Source organism: Ovis aries, chromosome 25 (genome assembly GCF_016772045.2).
Source record: "Ovis aries strain OAR_USU_Benz2616 breed Rambouillet chromosome 25, ARS-UI_Ramb_v3.0, whole genome shotgun sequence".
NCBI lineage: Eukaryota > Metazoa > Chordata > Mammalia > Artiodactyla > Bovidae > Ovis > Ovis aries.
Genome location: NC_056078.1, coordinates 42,138,259 through 42,154,808, shown reverse-complemented (window position 1 = coordinate 42,154,808; position 16,550 = coordinate 42,138,259). Strand labels below are relative to the sequence as shown.

The window sequence follows — 16,550 nt, the reverse complement described above, 5'->3', positions numbered from 1 at the left end:
TGTCTTCATGGGAGAAGATGGCGATTGTGGCATCATGGGCACTGAGAGCTCACAGTAAACTGTAAGCTTTAGTAAAGCAGAGCAATTCTAGGGTTCCATCAGGATCACTTGAAGAAGGGAAGCCCTGGGGCTTTGGGCAAGGTGGCTTCTGTCTTGGGAGCCTCTTTTCCAGCAAATGTCTAGAGACTGTGATGTTTCAGGAAAGGTCCTAATCCAACAAAGTTACTGTATTCAGCATGACCACAGAAACGAAGGGGCTGCCCTAAGAAAGCAGGAAAATGTGAATCTGCAAACAAGAAGTCCAGACCACACGTCTGATCTGGGCAACTTCCCTTTTCCCTGTGTGCGTAGGGACACATGCTCTGAGCAAGTCATTGATTGTTTTCCAAATGGAAAAAAATACATTGAAAGAGTTGACCTAAAATGCCTTTAAAGGGCAAGCTCAGCCAGAGAATTTAAGTAACAGAAAGTTTTCAGGAAAAAAAAAATCAGTTGCGATATTGTTAAACACAAAGGGCACAAACACACACGCTAAATAAAATGATCAAATATGCGCAAAAGCACAAAACACAGTAGCAAATATACCAACTAAAGTCTCTGCACACAGCATTGTAATCTCGCAATGATTCAAACATTGAACAAATGGCAACTTTAATATATACCATTAATAGCAAAATGTCTGCTTTACTGATGAAAAAAAAATCTAAAAACTATGTTGCTCTAAGCAGTTTTGAAATGAATATCTGAATCAAAACTTCCCCTGTGCATATAATCGCATGCTAATTTACATTTTAATTACTTCCTAAGAAATCAAAAGCAGTTGTTGACAGAAGAACATTATGTCAGCTTCACAGTGCAACGTTGGTGGATGCTTAATGAACTTAATTAGATAATTAGTGATGTTAATTATCCTTCTATTATGAAGATAAAGCTGTCTCACAAATGATGCACTTGGTAAAGAAACATCATTAAAGGTATCAGTGTTTGCTTTGTTCGTTTACTTCTATTTTTCAAACTCCTGTAACAAGGACTTGTGATAGCCTGGTAATATTTCAGCCTCTCTTAAAATTGGAAAGGAAAGCTGCTGTTGCCATCAGCCCCACATTGTGCCTCCCCCTCATTCTGGATACTGTGTATTGGTGATGGGACTGCTGTTTCTACCCCCCTGTTGTTGGGACCTAAGTCTGTGGCCAGTTGTGGTACGGAGTTTCTGTTTCACAACATATGCTTCCTGTGGGCTCTAACATCTATTGTTTTAAGAATGGGTCATGTGGGGACTTCCCCAGTGGTCCAGGGGTTAAGATTCTGAGCGCCCAATGCAGGGGGCCTGGGTTCAATCCCTGTTGGGGGAGTAGATCCCACATGCCGCGACTAAGACTTTGCATACTGCAAGTAAAGAACCTGCATGGTAGATCAAAGATCCCTCAGGCCATGGCTAAGACCTGGTGCAGTGAAATAAAACAATATTTTAAAAAATAAAATAAAAATTAGAACAAAGAATGGGATGCATATACATGTGTGAGCATGAATGCCTGTGCATGTGTGTGTCAAAAAGAGAAATTAAGAGAGGAGGTGTCTTGGTTGAGTGTCCAGGCCACTAGAAGAAAGCCTAAAGGGCTAATCCTCACACACACACACACACACACACACACACACACACACAAGCTGCCCTGGCCTGGTGAATTTCCGTGAGCCTGCAGTGCTGTGTCCCCAGCTCCATCACCAGGATGCTCTCCTGCCCTGGGCAACCCCATTCTGCATGCGCTGTGGGAACATCTGCATGCCTGACCAAGGGCTATGATACATCATACATGGACTTCACTTTCGGATGAAGTGAAATAAGACACTTCAGAGATTTAAGCAATAAGACACAGGATTTCACCATTCTTCTCTTTCTTGTCTCTGAATACTGCCACAGCCAGAACTTAATGGAGGTCCTTTCTGCAAGTAATTCTAGTCCAGACACACCATGAAGAGCCCTAACATCAGGCCGGGGAGGGTGGCATTATTTTTAGGGTCAGTTATCTCGGGAAAAGCATCAAGAGAAAGTGTCAGTGGCGGCCTTACCTGCCACAATTAAGAAAACCAAGATTCCATTTAATAGAAGGTCCGGGAACAACGTTCACATCAGTAGAAGCAGCGCACTTTCCAAAGTCTTTTTTAAAAGACATGTGCTGTTTGCTTAGTCCCGCAGTCAGGTCCAACTCTTTGCGACCCCATAGACCGTAGCCCACCAGGCTCCTTTGCTCATGGAATTTCCAGGCAAGAATACTGGAGTGGGTTGCCATTTCTTACTCTGGGGGATCTTCCCAACCCAGGGATTGGACCCACTCTCATTCATTTCTGAGTGCTTTTATCCCTTTAACAGCTGCTGCTGCTGCTGCTGCTAAGTCGCTTCAGTCGTGTCCAACTCTGTGCAACCCCATAGACGACAGCCCACCAGGCTCCCCCGTCCCTGGGATTCTCCAGGCAAGAACACTGGAGTGGGTTGCCATTTCCTTCTCCAATGCATGAAAGTGAAAAGTGAAAGTGAAGTCTCTCAGTTGTGTCCGACTCTTCGCAACCCCATGGACTGCAGCCCACCAGGCTCCTCCACCCATGGGATTTTCCAGGCAAGAGTACTGGAGTGGGGTGCCATTGCCTTCTCCAACGCATAAAAGTGAAAAGTGAATACTGGAGTGGGGTGCCATCGCCTTCTCCATCCTCTAACAGAGTCCCATTTAACTGCTGGCTCACAAGGCTTCTCCCCTACTGAGCATTGCAGGGCTTACGAGCAACTGTGATTGCTCATGAAGCTTGTGTCTGCAGGCCTCCTCTTCTCCATGGTTTCAGGGGCTCATTCCCCCAGCCCATTCCTCCACCGATGTGCTGACACAGGCTATCTTTCTGCCCTCCTGCCCCACCAGGAGAATGTATTATCAAGGCCTCACCAATCTCTGGGTTCTCTCACTCCTTCACTTTCAGAAGTCCTCACGTGTCTTCATTTTCCCTCAAATTTAAGCTGTGCTGTGCTAAGTCACTTCAGTCGTGTCTGACTCTTTGTGATGCTATGGACCATAGCCCGCCAGGCTCCTCTGTCCATGAGATTCTCCAGGCAACGATACTGGAGTGGGTTGCCATTTCCTTCTCCAGGGAATCTTCCCAACCCAGGGATGGAACCCGCATCTCTTACACCTCCTGCACCGGCAGGCAGACTCTTTATGGCTGCACCGCCTGGGAAGCCACATTTAGGCTCCCTGCTTCCAAACATCTCTTTAAAGGCACATTCATCTCCTGGAAAAGTCTTTTCCTCCTGCCCATGAACATCTTGTTGAATTTATGACAAGTTTAAGTAAAAATAGTCCCCATGGGAACCTTCTGAATTTCAGATTTTTAAAATTTCCTACACCCTATTGAGAGGCTTCCCAGGTGTTGCAGTGGTGAAGAACCCACCTGCCAGTGCAGGAGGCACAGGAGACGTGGGCTTGATTGGCAGTCCACTCTAGTATTCTTGCCTGGAGGATCCCATGGACAGAGGGAGTCTGGGGGGCTATGGTCCACGAGGTCACAAAGAACGGGCAGGACTGAGCGACTGGGCATGCACACGTGCACACTCCCTCTTAAAGACTTTTGTCTACAATTTGTGGAGCCTTATATGAAGGTCATAGGTGCAAGGCCTCGTGCTGAGGACACAGATGCGGAGCCCCACACCAAGGTCATCTCGGGAACTGACTTAACCCCTGTAGCAACCGTTACCGTGAGTCCCCCTGATCTAAACCATCCAGCTCCCTGACCCCCATATTAGGGAAAAACCCATCCAATCACCTAAAGACATCCTTCCAGCAGGAATTTTCTTTGTCTTGAGGCCATAAAAACAGGCTCGCTCTCCCTTGAGCCAGCCTGCTGTTCTAACAGTCGGCTCTCCCTGGCGTGTTAGGAGGTCTGCCTGCTATGCTCGCGGCGCCCTCTTTATTTCTGCTCTTTGTTCTTAATAAACTCACTCTTTCTGAAATACTCTGGCCCGCAGACTATGGCATAATTCATTTACAGTAGAACATCTCTGGGAATTCTAACTTCTGATTCCATCATTGCTTTTTGACTTCCTTGGTTGGTCCCCCGGACTCTACCACTTAACTTCTCCGTCATTTCAAAGCCCATTCTTTGCTATTATCAGAAAGTTCTTCCCAGCCCTGGGGCGCTCCTGCCTTATGATACATTTCACAGGTGAGTGAAATCTGAGGCTTCAATCTCAAGGGCTGTTCACCCCTGGACATGAAGGAGCCAAAACACTAAACCGGAAAACGTCGTGTCCCATCAGACCTCACCCTCCTTCCTGAAACAGAGGCTCGCAGTGCCTTCAGCATCAGCAAGACTGAAACTTCTCAGCAGCAGGAGACGAAGGCAAACATGCCAGAAAGCAAGACCGAGAGCGGCTTGATCACTCTCAGAGCGACCACCCAAGCTTTCCATCCTGCACCCTTCCTTCTTTTCTGCAGTTTTACTTTGGGCATCACGATTTCTTTAAAGAGAAAATAAGTATAAAGGAACATTTACACACGAAATGATATGATGTCTGGGAGGTTGCTTCAGAATTATTCTGGGCAGAGGGAGAAAGCGAGCGGGGATAGTGAAGAGACGAGATTGGCCAGGAATTGAAAATTGTGTAAGTTAAGGGATGAATAGATACACGTGGATTCATTTTTTTGTTTTCTCTACTTACATATCTGTTTGAAAATTTGCACAGTGATTTTTAAAAAGGAAAACGGGTAACATTCGCAGAGTGGATGGTCACAAATGTCATTTTCCTTGCTAGGGACCTGAGTCAAGACTGCTTTTAGCCGAGCTATCACCCCATTGCTGGTCTCAGCCAGCATCCCCTCCTCCACCAGGGGCAGGGCTGCTCCATGGCCGGGGATGGGATGTAGTGGACCTGGGCACACATTCAGGGAAGTAGCTAGCGGCAGGACCATGGTCGTCCTACCCACACAAGTGACCAGCCTCGGAGACCATCAAGGCCCCAGGCATGGGCACTGCTGGTTTTGCAGGAAACTCTGCTGCATCTGGGTGGGCAGGGGCTCACCCACAGGGCAGCCTTCAGAAGACCTCATGGGCCCTTGGAGTAAATGCTTAGTGCTTTCGTGTCCTTGCCAGGGCAGACCCAAATTCTTGCGAAAAACTTGTCTCTGGTGTTTTAGCCACCGCAGTGTGCCCTTCCTGGCTCTCAGGGAGTTCTTGCTCTTCTCTGTTAATCCTAATAGGGCCCGAGCTTCCCTCTGTGGGTCATGTCAGCATTTTAATATAAGACTTTGGAAACAGCAGCTGAAAACTTGCTCCGCTATCACCAAAACCAGGGAAATGTGGCAGACACAAGCCCAGCTCTTCTCCACCCTTTTGCTTCACTATAAACCTTCTAAGTTTGCTCAGGTGAGGTGTACATGGCCCCTGCATGGGACATCTGTCCACACGGGTACAGTTAATCACCGGAGGTCAGTGGGGTGAAATCCAGCTCGTGTTTTGCCGAACAAGACACAGGTCAGGGGCCTGCATCCACCCAGAGGGGCTCCCACCTCCTTATGGGATAGAATTGGCCCCCAACATCCACCTGCTCGTCCCCTGGTTTGTTCCTTCCCCTCCTCCGCAGAGCGCCAGGAAACGTCTGGATCACACACCTCCCACGCCTCCCACCCATGGGTGCATTCCGTCCTCCTGGCTGACTCAAGAGGCCTGGAGCTAGGACCCGTCTTCCGTGGCCCTTCATTTTGTTTTGCTAACCCCGGTCATGGTTAAACAATTTCCCTTGCGTATTCTTTGGTTTCCACTGCTGCAGCCACTGACTCTGCAGTCTCCAACATCTCCCCTGTGAATGACAATACAGCCCCAGCCTATCCCTTCTCCCAAGGGTCCTAAACTCCAACACAACCTATACAAACAGAAATATGCCATTCTCCTGCTTAACCCCCGTGCCCCCCGATCTGCCTCCATGCCCATCCCCCTGCTCACATCCACTCATCCTCACAGCCCCTTCCCACCTGACTTCCAGCTCCCATGCTCCATGTGCCCACTTTCTCTTTGCTGATGCTTAGAAAAACACACAAAAAACAGAAGATGGCATACTTTATGTTTTGGAATAATTTTGGATCCACAGAAAAGCAGTAAAGATAGTACACAGAATCCCTGTCCACCCGTCACCTAATTTCCCATAACAAGCTGTGTCTGCCAAGGCTAGGAAGCCAACATTTGTTGTTGGTATTTTCCCAACCTATTTTTAAACAAGGCTGAAGCTGAGCAGGTGACCAGAGTCACCTGCTGTGAAGAGGGATGGCTGGCCAGAGTGTGCCCTCTGATCTCCCCGAGCTGAGAGAGGCATAATAAAGTGACTTCCTAGGCACCCTCAGTTGGCCTTTGGTGACCTCAAGGGAACCCAGGGTCCCAACCTCTGTCCTATACACTTACGCCCATAGCCTTCACCCTGGTAGAGACCATGACTTCACATTCTGATCCCAGAAGGGACTGTGATGGAGGTCAGGGGGAGAAAAAGAAGAAATACCATCTATCATATCAGTCTTGCCTCAAAGTTCAGCTCACCTGCCAAGAAGCGAGCATTTTCTACTGAAAGTGAAGCTAGGTATAAGGCATCAGGAATCCGACGCTGTGTGTCTCCCTCCAAGAAACAATTTATCAGTGCTCTAGAGCTGTCAGCTGCTGACATGATAAGGAATAACACCAAATGAATAATGTTTCCTCCAAACCCAGCTCCTTTAATTACAAGCCTCTTCTTTCCAGAAGAGAGACAGAAGATGCAGAAACACCAATTTCATGCACTTGTGCCTGAATAATGTCTCCATGCTGCTTTTTCCAGATGGCGACCTTCTCACTGGAGGGACTAATGATGTGGGCATATTTAGGGAAAAACCAATAACGGAGTCTTTAACCTTCAACAACAAAACGCGTGTTGTACAAAATGTTCCTTGGGATACATTAGAAAATATCAATTACATTGCTCACTGAGGTGTAATCAGCTGTAATAATCAAAATTAATTTTTAAAAATAATTAAACAGACCCCAGGGCAAATAGTTGTGTTCTTACCCGATGGCATCTCAGTGTACATACGTACCTGAGAAGTTGCACCTTCTGTTAGCAACAAAGGCATCTAGCGTGGAGGGGTGATGGATGTGGGCTCTACAGGCTGGCAAGTTGCTTCCCACAGAAAGGTGAGACAGCCCGAGGCAGCTCCCCATACATTCTTTAAGAACCTTCCACGTACTGCCAGGCACTGTACCCATCCCAGACTGAGTTACTGGTAGGAGATGCTGCTCAGCAAAGATTCAGTTACTCTTTTTAAATTAAAGCAGGGTCCCCTTTGTTTCAAAAATGATTTGTCTTTTAAAATTCCACAAGACAGAAAAAGCTAGAGAAAAGATAGGCTGGAGGTAAACAGGGCTCAGCCAAGAAGTGTATGCAAACACATGCGTGGCTTGTACATGTGTTGGCAAAAATTTACCCCACTGGGCATGTGCGGCTACCCCAGTTGGGCCATGCTTATCTCTCTGGCTTCCAAGTGCCCAAATGAAAGAGGAAAACATAACCGTGTCAGAAGTTTTCCTTTTTATAAGTTGCTGTGGAAAAGCACAGTCCTTCCTGGTACTAACAGCTGAGGGACATGTACCCTGAGGCTGTCCGGCCCCCACTGCAGTCCAGCCACACTGCTAGGACCTCCAACACACTCCTGCCTCGGTGCCTTTGCCCGGCGGTCCTCCCTGCCTGACCATTCTTTCCCAGGGTCACAAGGCTCCTATCTTTCCTTATTTCTCTGCTCTCACACCTCCCCACCAGAGAAGACTTCTGGCCACCTCCATCCAAGTGGCCCAGCACCTCTCTCTTCACCCTACCCCACTTACTGCTCCATTTTTCCTTATTGCAATTAGCACCCCAACATTACAAACTTACTTATCTTCTTATTGTCTATCTTCACCTACTAGAATGCAGTCTCCTTGGAAGCAGAAAATATGCTGGCTTCTCCTTCTGTAATCTCAGTACTTAGAGCAGAGTACCGAATAAGCACTCAATAAAAATTTGTGGAGTGAACGAACGGATGGCTGAGACCCCAGCTGCTGTAGAAGACATCTTCAGCAGTTTGCCTTCACCAAAGACAAAGCCAGCTTCAAATATTCTTCCTTTCAGGTCTCTCCATGTGAGCCAAAGTCATCTGCAAACTGACATGGCTCCAAACACTGCTGTCTACTCAAGCTTCTTTCAGGTGGGCTGTTCTCAGCAGACCTCCCTAGGACTCAGAGGTGCTAAGCTGTGCTAGTGGCAGCGACCTGGCAACAGGCAGGTAGTTTCAATAGTGCCGGGGTTCCCATGAAACACAGTGGCCCAGTCGTCACTTCCCCAGCTGCCCAGCCAGACTAACCTGTCCTCCTGGGGACAGCGACCACTAACTTGGTCAAGGAGTTCGAAGCTTCAGAGAAGCCCAGGGAAGAGGGGCTGGACCCTTGCTGCTACAAACAACACTGGTGAGGAGCAAGTGCTTGGGCACAAGCAGGGATGGTCCTGCTTCCGAGGGTGGGGCAGCTGAACCACAGGCGGGATGGTCTTCGCCTTGAGCTATAAAGTAAATTGGAATTTAGTAAATTGTTCTATTTCTAAAGCACTTACACATTCCAAGTGCTTTCACACAGTCTAGCAGAAGCAGAGCACACTTCTGGTTTCAAGTCCAGGAATCGAAGCTCTGAGAGGTTATGGAATTGTCTGAGTGCGTGCTCAGCAGTGCAGAGACCATGAATGAAGATCCTATTTCCACTCTGCCACTTCCTGGCTGCAAAGCCCTTGACTTTTTCTTTCTTTCTTTTTTTTTTTTAGATTTTATCACACATCTATAAAATGAGACTAAAAATAGTTGTGTGGTGTAGCTGGCACAGAAACCTGTTTTTCACTCAGTCGGTCAGCCAGTAAGTCTGTAGACAAATATAATGAGCAGTGTCTTCCACAAGCCAATTCACTGAGGACACAGCCTGCCTTCAGCTCTGAACACCAGGGCCCAGCCAGCCTAGTCAATTTCATGGGCCCCCGGCCAGCCTAGTCAATTTCATTTTCCATCTTCCTTTCCATCTTGGGCTTTCTCTGCTTGTCCTGAAATCTACTGTTTCTGAGGCTTGGAAAGAAGCAGCTCCCCTTCCCCAGGAGGTCTGGGCACTTGCAGGCAGCCCCTCATTCCTCTCTTCTCCCAGCATCCAGTGATGATGCCCTCCCCACCAGGCACTGACCAGAGTGGATAACAGACCCGTGGTGACAGCAAGACCTAGATTCTGAGCACATGTGGAGTCAACGTCACTCTCCAAAGTTATATGGGAAGAGCTCCAACTGTGTAATGTATCTGCCAACCATCTCCCCCACTGCCTGGGGAGCCCCTTCTCACCGTTTCCCACAGGTATTTGTCCCACTGCAGAGGTCAGGAGGTAAGTGACTCAGAGGAGTTACGTGAATTTCCCAAGGTCTCTTGATCCTAAGGCTATGACTATTGAAGGACTACCTTCTGCCTCTAAAGGTAAGTCCGTGACCCCAGCATCGGAATATATGACAGATTGTGTTCTCCAAGGAGAGCTTAGGCAATATTTCCAATACTAGGTGCTCTCGCAGAACCTTGCCACCTCCCTCCCAGGAGGTAGAGTCTATTTGCCCTCCCCATGAACCTGGGAAGAGTTTTGTGCCTGTCTGGACCAAAAAGGGCCACTGCAGAGGTGATGTTACATAGCTTCCAAAGCTGGGTAATGAAAGGCAATGCGGCCTCCACCTTTCTCTCTCCCTTTTTCCATTTTTCTCTCTCTTCTTCTCCCTCACTATGGAAATGTAAAACTCAGCCACTAGGTAGTAAGGAGGCTTAAGACGCATGCAGAAATCACGTGTAGGTGTTCTGGTCAACAGTCGCAGCCAGAGCCAGCAGCAGTCCCCAGATGTGCAAGTGAGTTTTCCCATGATCTCACCTAAGGCCCCAGACATCGTGGAGTAGAGACGCCCCTAACTCCTGCTGTGCCTCAGATCCCTTACCATAGCATGCACGATCACACACACACACACAGTCATGTCGGCATGACTGAGTTTTAGGTTGGTTTGATATGCAGTTTTAGAGACACGGATGAGAAACCCCCAACAGCTCATCCCGACGTGGTCAAGAGGCCCCACCACCGTGCCTCCCAACGGCGCTTCAGCCCCCTGTGCTGCGCCCACACACCCAGCTGCTGCTGAGCGGTGGGGTAGCGCTCTTGTAGTACACCTGGCTCAAAGCAAGTGGGCACGAGGATTGGTTTGGGTTTTAACGCCTTAAGGAACAGCTGCTCTTGGCACTCAAGTAGAGCCTGTATTAACTTCTATCTAAAGCTAACCTAAGACCTGACTCCCCAGTGTAGGCTCTACTGGGAAGCCACAGGCATTGCCCCTGAATGTTTGGAAGAACATGGAAGCAGCTCCTATCCAGGGGTGAGAGAGAGAAGCCATAACACATGGGTATTTGAAGCGAATGTCTGATATTTTCTAAGGCAAAGGGGTCTGGGCTCACCTCCGCTTTGCACTCAGGGTCCCTGGTCTGCCGCCCAGGCATCAGCCTCATGGCTGAGGACAAGCTGCCGCTCCATGAAGAAACTTTGCTGTGGTGTCCAACGTTCGAGCGACTGGCCAGCGCCTTCTTTTCAGATGCTGATGATAGAGAAGCAAAGACATCAGAGGCGAAGTTAAGAGAGAGACACACATGATTTCTATAGCTTGCTTGGCTCTCAAAGGGCCTTCCAGGGGCACAAGCCCAGTATGCCTGTCGTCTCCAATAAGGGAAACAACCTAGCCTAAAAGTTTGAATCGTTATGAATTTTTTGATGCTGAGAAACTTAAAAGCAAGTATGTGAGTCATGACTTGTGAGTCATGACCTCTTTAAAATGAAACTTAACACATCATTCCTACAATGGTATTGACTAATACAAGAGTAAAAACGTTGAGTCACTGATAGAATGCAAAAGCTGTTAACATATTTGGGATGAAGACTTTTACTTGGAACTTGAAAACATGAAACTCCAGGTCACTGCATGACTTGGCACAAGGTTTCAAACCAGATATGTGAATATCAGGGCAGGACCTAAAACCCTAAGTCCCAGAGTCCAAGCTAGAGCTCCAACATGAGGCCCTTTCCTCTAAGAGATTACTAGAATCTGCTTGCTTGCTTGGCTCCTCTGGCCTTCCTTTCATCTGAGATGCAAAGGAACATCAGTTCTTTGGGCAAAGACTTAGGAGGCTTCGGTGATGTAAATCCCACCCACCAAAGGGATGAGAGAGAAGGTGTGGTGTAAAAGGCTCTGGCCCCTGAGTGGAACTCCGGGGGAGCCCGGCTCTTTGAGACTCAGAAGTTCTGTTCCCTGAGAGAAGGTGTGGTGTAAAAGGCTCTGGGCCCTGAGTGGAACTCCGGGGGAGCCCGGCTCTTTGAGACTCAGAAGCTCTGTTCCCTGAAGCCAAGGAGACAGAGACCTAGGTAATGCTGCCAGGCCTTGAGCATCGTCTCTTCCCAGAGCGGGGTGACCTCCTCGATCTTCACATCACTCTCTCCAGGTTTCACAGAAAGATCGATTTTGAAGGTATCCTCCAGTTCCTGCCGCCTCTGTGCCACGAGCTGCTGCCAGAGAATCCGTACGGTCTTCTGGATATTGTGCTGAACTAATGGAGAGAGTGCATCGCACAATCAGAGCAGCCTCAGTGCTTCCCCCAGAGAAAGCCAGGAGATGGCATATCATGTTCCTTTTATGTGCATCTTTCTTGAACATCACCTCAGCCTTGCAAGCTCCAGCCAGAAAGCTGTCAGTATGTAGAGCCACAGGACAAGGATAATAGTTACCAACATCCTTGTGACCTGGCCTCTCCCCCATCTCCACCACCAAGTCCTGCCTGCCTCACGTGTCCAGAGCTGGGAAACATGATTGATGGGCTCAATGAGCCTCTTTCTCCCATCCCCAATCCTGTTAGATACCAAACAGAGAGATACCCTGTGTAAGCTCTAGGTAACAAAATAGCTCCCCGCAAACAGTTCCTTCAAACCTTGACTTTCATGTTAGCCCCTCAGGGGTATGGACCCAGGGGCCCAGGCACCAAGCCAGCTCTCTCTGTTCATACTTCCAATTACCAACCCATCCCGTGCCCAGGACTTGCAGGGGGATGGGCAAAGCCAGCCAGTTGTAGCTGCTCTGTGCCTAGCCTTCTACTGTGAACTGCGCCTGTCTTCTGATTTGGGGTCACTTGGCTCCCTCTTCAGTACCAGCCTCTATAGCTTGTCTTTCTCACCCCAGGGGAATGGACATTGTTCAGTCCACTCTACTAGTTAAATCCCAGAATGCAAGTATTCGTGTTGTAATTAAGACTGCAGCAGAGTAAACTCTAAACACACAAGATTTTTGAGCACTGGCTTTGGGCACAAGTCTGCCCAGAAAATAAGGGCCCTTGTCCCTTCCACCTGGCATCACAAGATGTCACAAGGTAAGTGTCACAGTCAGCCAACTAATGTGGCAGAAGTTCTGCTGAGGCATTCTGGATCAAGAGGGAGAAATTTCTCAGATACATGGATCTGGCTGCCTTTTCTTCCCCCCTCACACTGCCAATCCCTGTAACTTGATTTGATGCTATCAAATCCTAGAATAAAATCCAGTAAGCCAAATATCTTATAAAGTAATGAGGTGCTTTACTTCATTTCCATTTTCTAGAGAAGAAAGCTGAGAGACGGTTAGGTTATGGCTTGAACTGAGTGAGATAGCATAACCGTTTCCACATCTAGTGGTCCAAAGAAAAGTCAAGAGATCAGATAAGAAGTTAAATCAACTTACAGAGAAGTTCTCAGGCTTTAGCTAGTATACCAAGTTCTTAGTCTCACCAAGTCCCACAGAACTTTCCCTTTATCCATCCACACATCCATCCATCCGTTCTATTTCTTGTATACAAAGATTACTCCAATTTTACTCTCTACCACATTACCTTGCTATGTGATTACATTTTCTAGGACCTCTTCTGGCTTTAAAGAATCTTCATAGTATTTGCTCCCTTGTCTTAGGGGAGAAAAATGAAAAACGCAACCCTAGCGATTACCACTATCCATCTACTCCCCCACAAACAAACAACAAATAAAATGTACCATCGCTCAAGCTTGGGAATTCGTCCCCTCTTTTTTCTCTCACTTCTTCATTTGGAGAAAGAAAGACTTGATGATAAGGAGTCATTCTAGGCTTGGGTTCCAATCCAAATCCTTCTGGATAACTAGCAGAGAAGAGATTGTTCATCATGAACTCCAGTTTCTCTGGGATCATTTCATTGTTCCTTGTTACAAATAATTATCCTGCAAACTCAGTACACATCAACATGAAAAAAAGGAAAAAAAAAAACTTGTCTAATCCAGTTAAAGCAAGCATCTATGACAATTTCCATGACAGATATTTTACAGACGCATTCTAGAAAAAAAAACTCTTTTTATTTCTCTTATTAAATATCATCTATGCTCCCAACAGGCTCCCTCCTCCCTCTCTGGGTTTCCCCATCATTTCTTTTTGCAGACTCCTGAAACACTGAAATCTGCCTTTACTTGGCACTAATCTCATTCCTTGTGCAATGGAGCCAGGGCCTGCTTCATGGGCCTGTGGCTCGTGCAATTGCTTATGGTCCTCACTCGGAAGGGTCCCATGTTTGGGCTCTGCTGTTGCAATCTTGAAATTCTTAGTAATTTTTGAACAAGAACCCTGTATTTATATTCTGCTGGAATCCCACACGTCATATAGCTGGTTCTAAATAGGGTGCGGTGGTTCACATCTTATGTTCCCTATGGGGCACATGCTCCAGAATTCCTAGGGGTATTCATGTCCAAGTACCCTCTTCTCTGGGCCCATCACCCAACGAAGCAGAATAGACAGTACATGTTTGTGGATTGAACCAAAAATGAGAAACAAGGATATGAAAAAATACCAGTGTATGAGAATGCCCATTATTGAAATTTCTAGGATAAAGTCCCTTTGGGTTTTGGAGGTCTCTTCGCCATGTAGAGGGATTTGAGGAGAGCAGCTCTAACCTTCTTGCGCTGAGCAGCAGCAGACAGTGCATGAGGCACATGAGGAAGCTGGCGTTGGAATTATAGGTGGCGAACAGGATGTCCCAGTGCTCCTGCAGAAAGCCCAGGGTGCTGAGCAGGCTGAGGCACTCGGAGAGGGACTGGTGGGGCCTGGAGAGGCTGTAAAGGATGGCTTTATTCAAACTGCTGTACAGAGCGCTGATGGCAGTGTCCTTCTGAGAAGAGGCATTCTCGATGACCTGCGGCACGAAACACACACACACATGTTCTCGATGACCTGCGGCATGAAACACATACACACACACACGTTCTCAATGGCCTGTGTCATGAAATAAACACACACACACATGTTCTCAATGGCCTGCGTCATGAAACACACACACACATGTTCTCGATGACCTGCATCATGAAACACACACACACACACACACGTTCTCGATGGCCTGCATCATGAAATAAACACACACACACGTGTTCTCGATGACCTGCGTCATGAAATAAACACACACACACGTGTTCTCGATGGCCTGCATCATGAAATAAACACACACACACATGTTCTCAATGGCCTGCGTCATGAAACACACACACACACACACACGTTCTCGATGGCCTGCATCATGAAATAAACACACACACACATGTTCTCGATGACCTGCGTCATGAAACACATACACACACACTTGGGAACACTTTGAAGTTTAGACACCAACCCAGGTAGTCAGGAAAATTGATGGAGTCTGAGTCCTTTCTGTATTCCAAAACGTGACATTTCTAAAATCAAAAAAGGACTACTTCCCCTACCTTGGATCTTCTATTTAAGCAGGTGACCAATGAAGGGAATTCAAACATTTAAGTCTACCAAAAATAGGTATAAAAATTAAAAGTTTACCACAGTCAAATTATGCAAAGCAGCCATGGGGAACCAGAGATTTCCGTGTTCCCAATGTAACAAAGTCGACCCTCTGTATACAAGAACGAGCTGCTAATAGCGTCTAGTTTTAAAAACATGTTATTAACTATTAATACTTGTTGTCAGACATGGATTGTTATGCTATTCCAGTTACCATGCCAAGTATTTTTGCATTTCTTTGCATATGTCTACACATATTGCTTCATTTAAACATCATAACACCACCATGAAGTGGACACTAAGATTGTCACACTTTAGGGATAAAAAGGCCGAGAGTTTGAGAGATGGGAGAGATAGGTGCTCAGCAAGAGTAAAACCTACACCAGACACTTGAGTCATCCTCTTCACCACTGTATTTTCTAAAGGAGAGGTGCGCTCGAATATCCATGGGCTTCAGTATGTAAGGGATTTTAGAGGGTTGAGGCAGAAGGTCCTGATCTGTGGTCTGAACATTGAAGCCATCCATCCGTTTGACTTCGTTGAAAAGAACCCACAGAACAAACGCCATGTGCAAAATCTTCCAGTAGATTGGGAAGGTCTTGTTACTTTTAGATTGCTCTCTTCAAATTTCATAGGTAGCGCAAGTTCCATACTCACTGCTACTTTAAAATGCGGGATTTGGGGCTCATGCTTTTACCACCATCCTCTCCTCCTTTGAGAGATGGGTCACATCTTCCAAACTGAAGTTAAGAGTCGTGAGAGCCACAGGTGGTGAGCAGGAGAGAAGGGTGGTGGGTGTGGGCAGCGAGAGTCCTGGGGCCTGGCACCCTGCTGAACACGCATCTGCCCCAGGAGGCACCAACGCTTTGGTGTTAGCTCTGAGTATTTGCTTTGACCACTAGGGAGCGGCTATGGATTGATTGTTAGTACCACCTTCAAATTCCTGTGTTGACGCCCTAGTATTGTAATGTGATGTATTCAGAGATGGGATGGGATGTATTCAGAGATGGGATCTCTTGGAGGTGACTAGGTCATGAGGATGGAGCCCTAAGGATGGGATTAATGCCCTTACAGGAAGAGACAGGTGAGCTTGCGTGCTCTCTCTCTGTTATGTTGAGGGCACAATGAGAAGATGACCATCCCTAAAACCAGAAAAACAGCCCTGGCAGATCAGCTGGCACTTTGACCTTGGACTTCCCAACCTCTAGAACTCTGAGAAATGAATGTTTGCTGCTAAGTTTCCCAGTCCCAAACTCACTAAGACAGGAACTTGGTGGCTGCTCTCATTCTCGACACAACCTCCCGATTTTAATCCCCTTGGAGCTGACAAGGGATATTTCTCCCTTCTTGGAGTTATTCCTGAAGAAGCCTCTGAATACCTTCCTTTCAGGTTGCCTAGAACTGAGCATCAGCCAGACTGAATACCAGTCCAGGAACTGTGCCGAGGCCCTGACCCAGAGCATGCAGGTGCCTCCACAGGCAGGAGGTGCTGGGGGCACTGGTCCCACTGTCTCCACAAGGCATGAAGAGGAAGGAGAGGGGCTGTCCTGGATCCTGCTGCAGGGAACACACTGGGAGCTGTGGGCACGAGCTTCTGGAGGCAGATCTCAGCTTGCAAGAGAAAGTGCTTTCCAAA

At 47.4% G+C, this 16,550-nt stretch overlaps 1 protein-coding gene across 7 annotated transcripts in view; it reads right to left on the bottom strand.

The window, feature by feature from the left end:
• Positions 1-16,550, bottom strand: part of WDFY4 (WDFY family member 4) — a 267,801-nt gene that overhangs the window by 113,233 nt on the left and 138,018 nt on the right. For all 7 annotated transcript variants that reach the window (XM_042241016.2, XM_042241015.2, XM_042241018.2 and 4 more), the window contains 4 exons: positions 14,062-14,300; positions 13,138-13,259; positions 11,490-11,675; positions 10,536-10,672 (listed from right to left, as the gene is read on the bottom strand). In XM_042241016.2, coding sequence (XP_042096950.1) covers positions 10,536-10,672; positions 11,490-11,675; positions 13,138-13,259; positions 14,062-14,300 — 684 coding nt within the window. The remainder of the gene's footprint in view (positions 1-10,535; positions 10,673-11,489; positions 11,676-13,137; positions 13,260-14,061; positions 14,301-16,550) is intronic.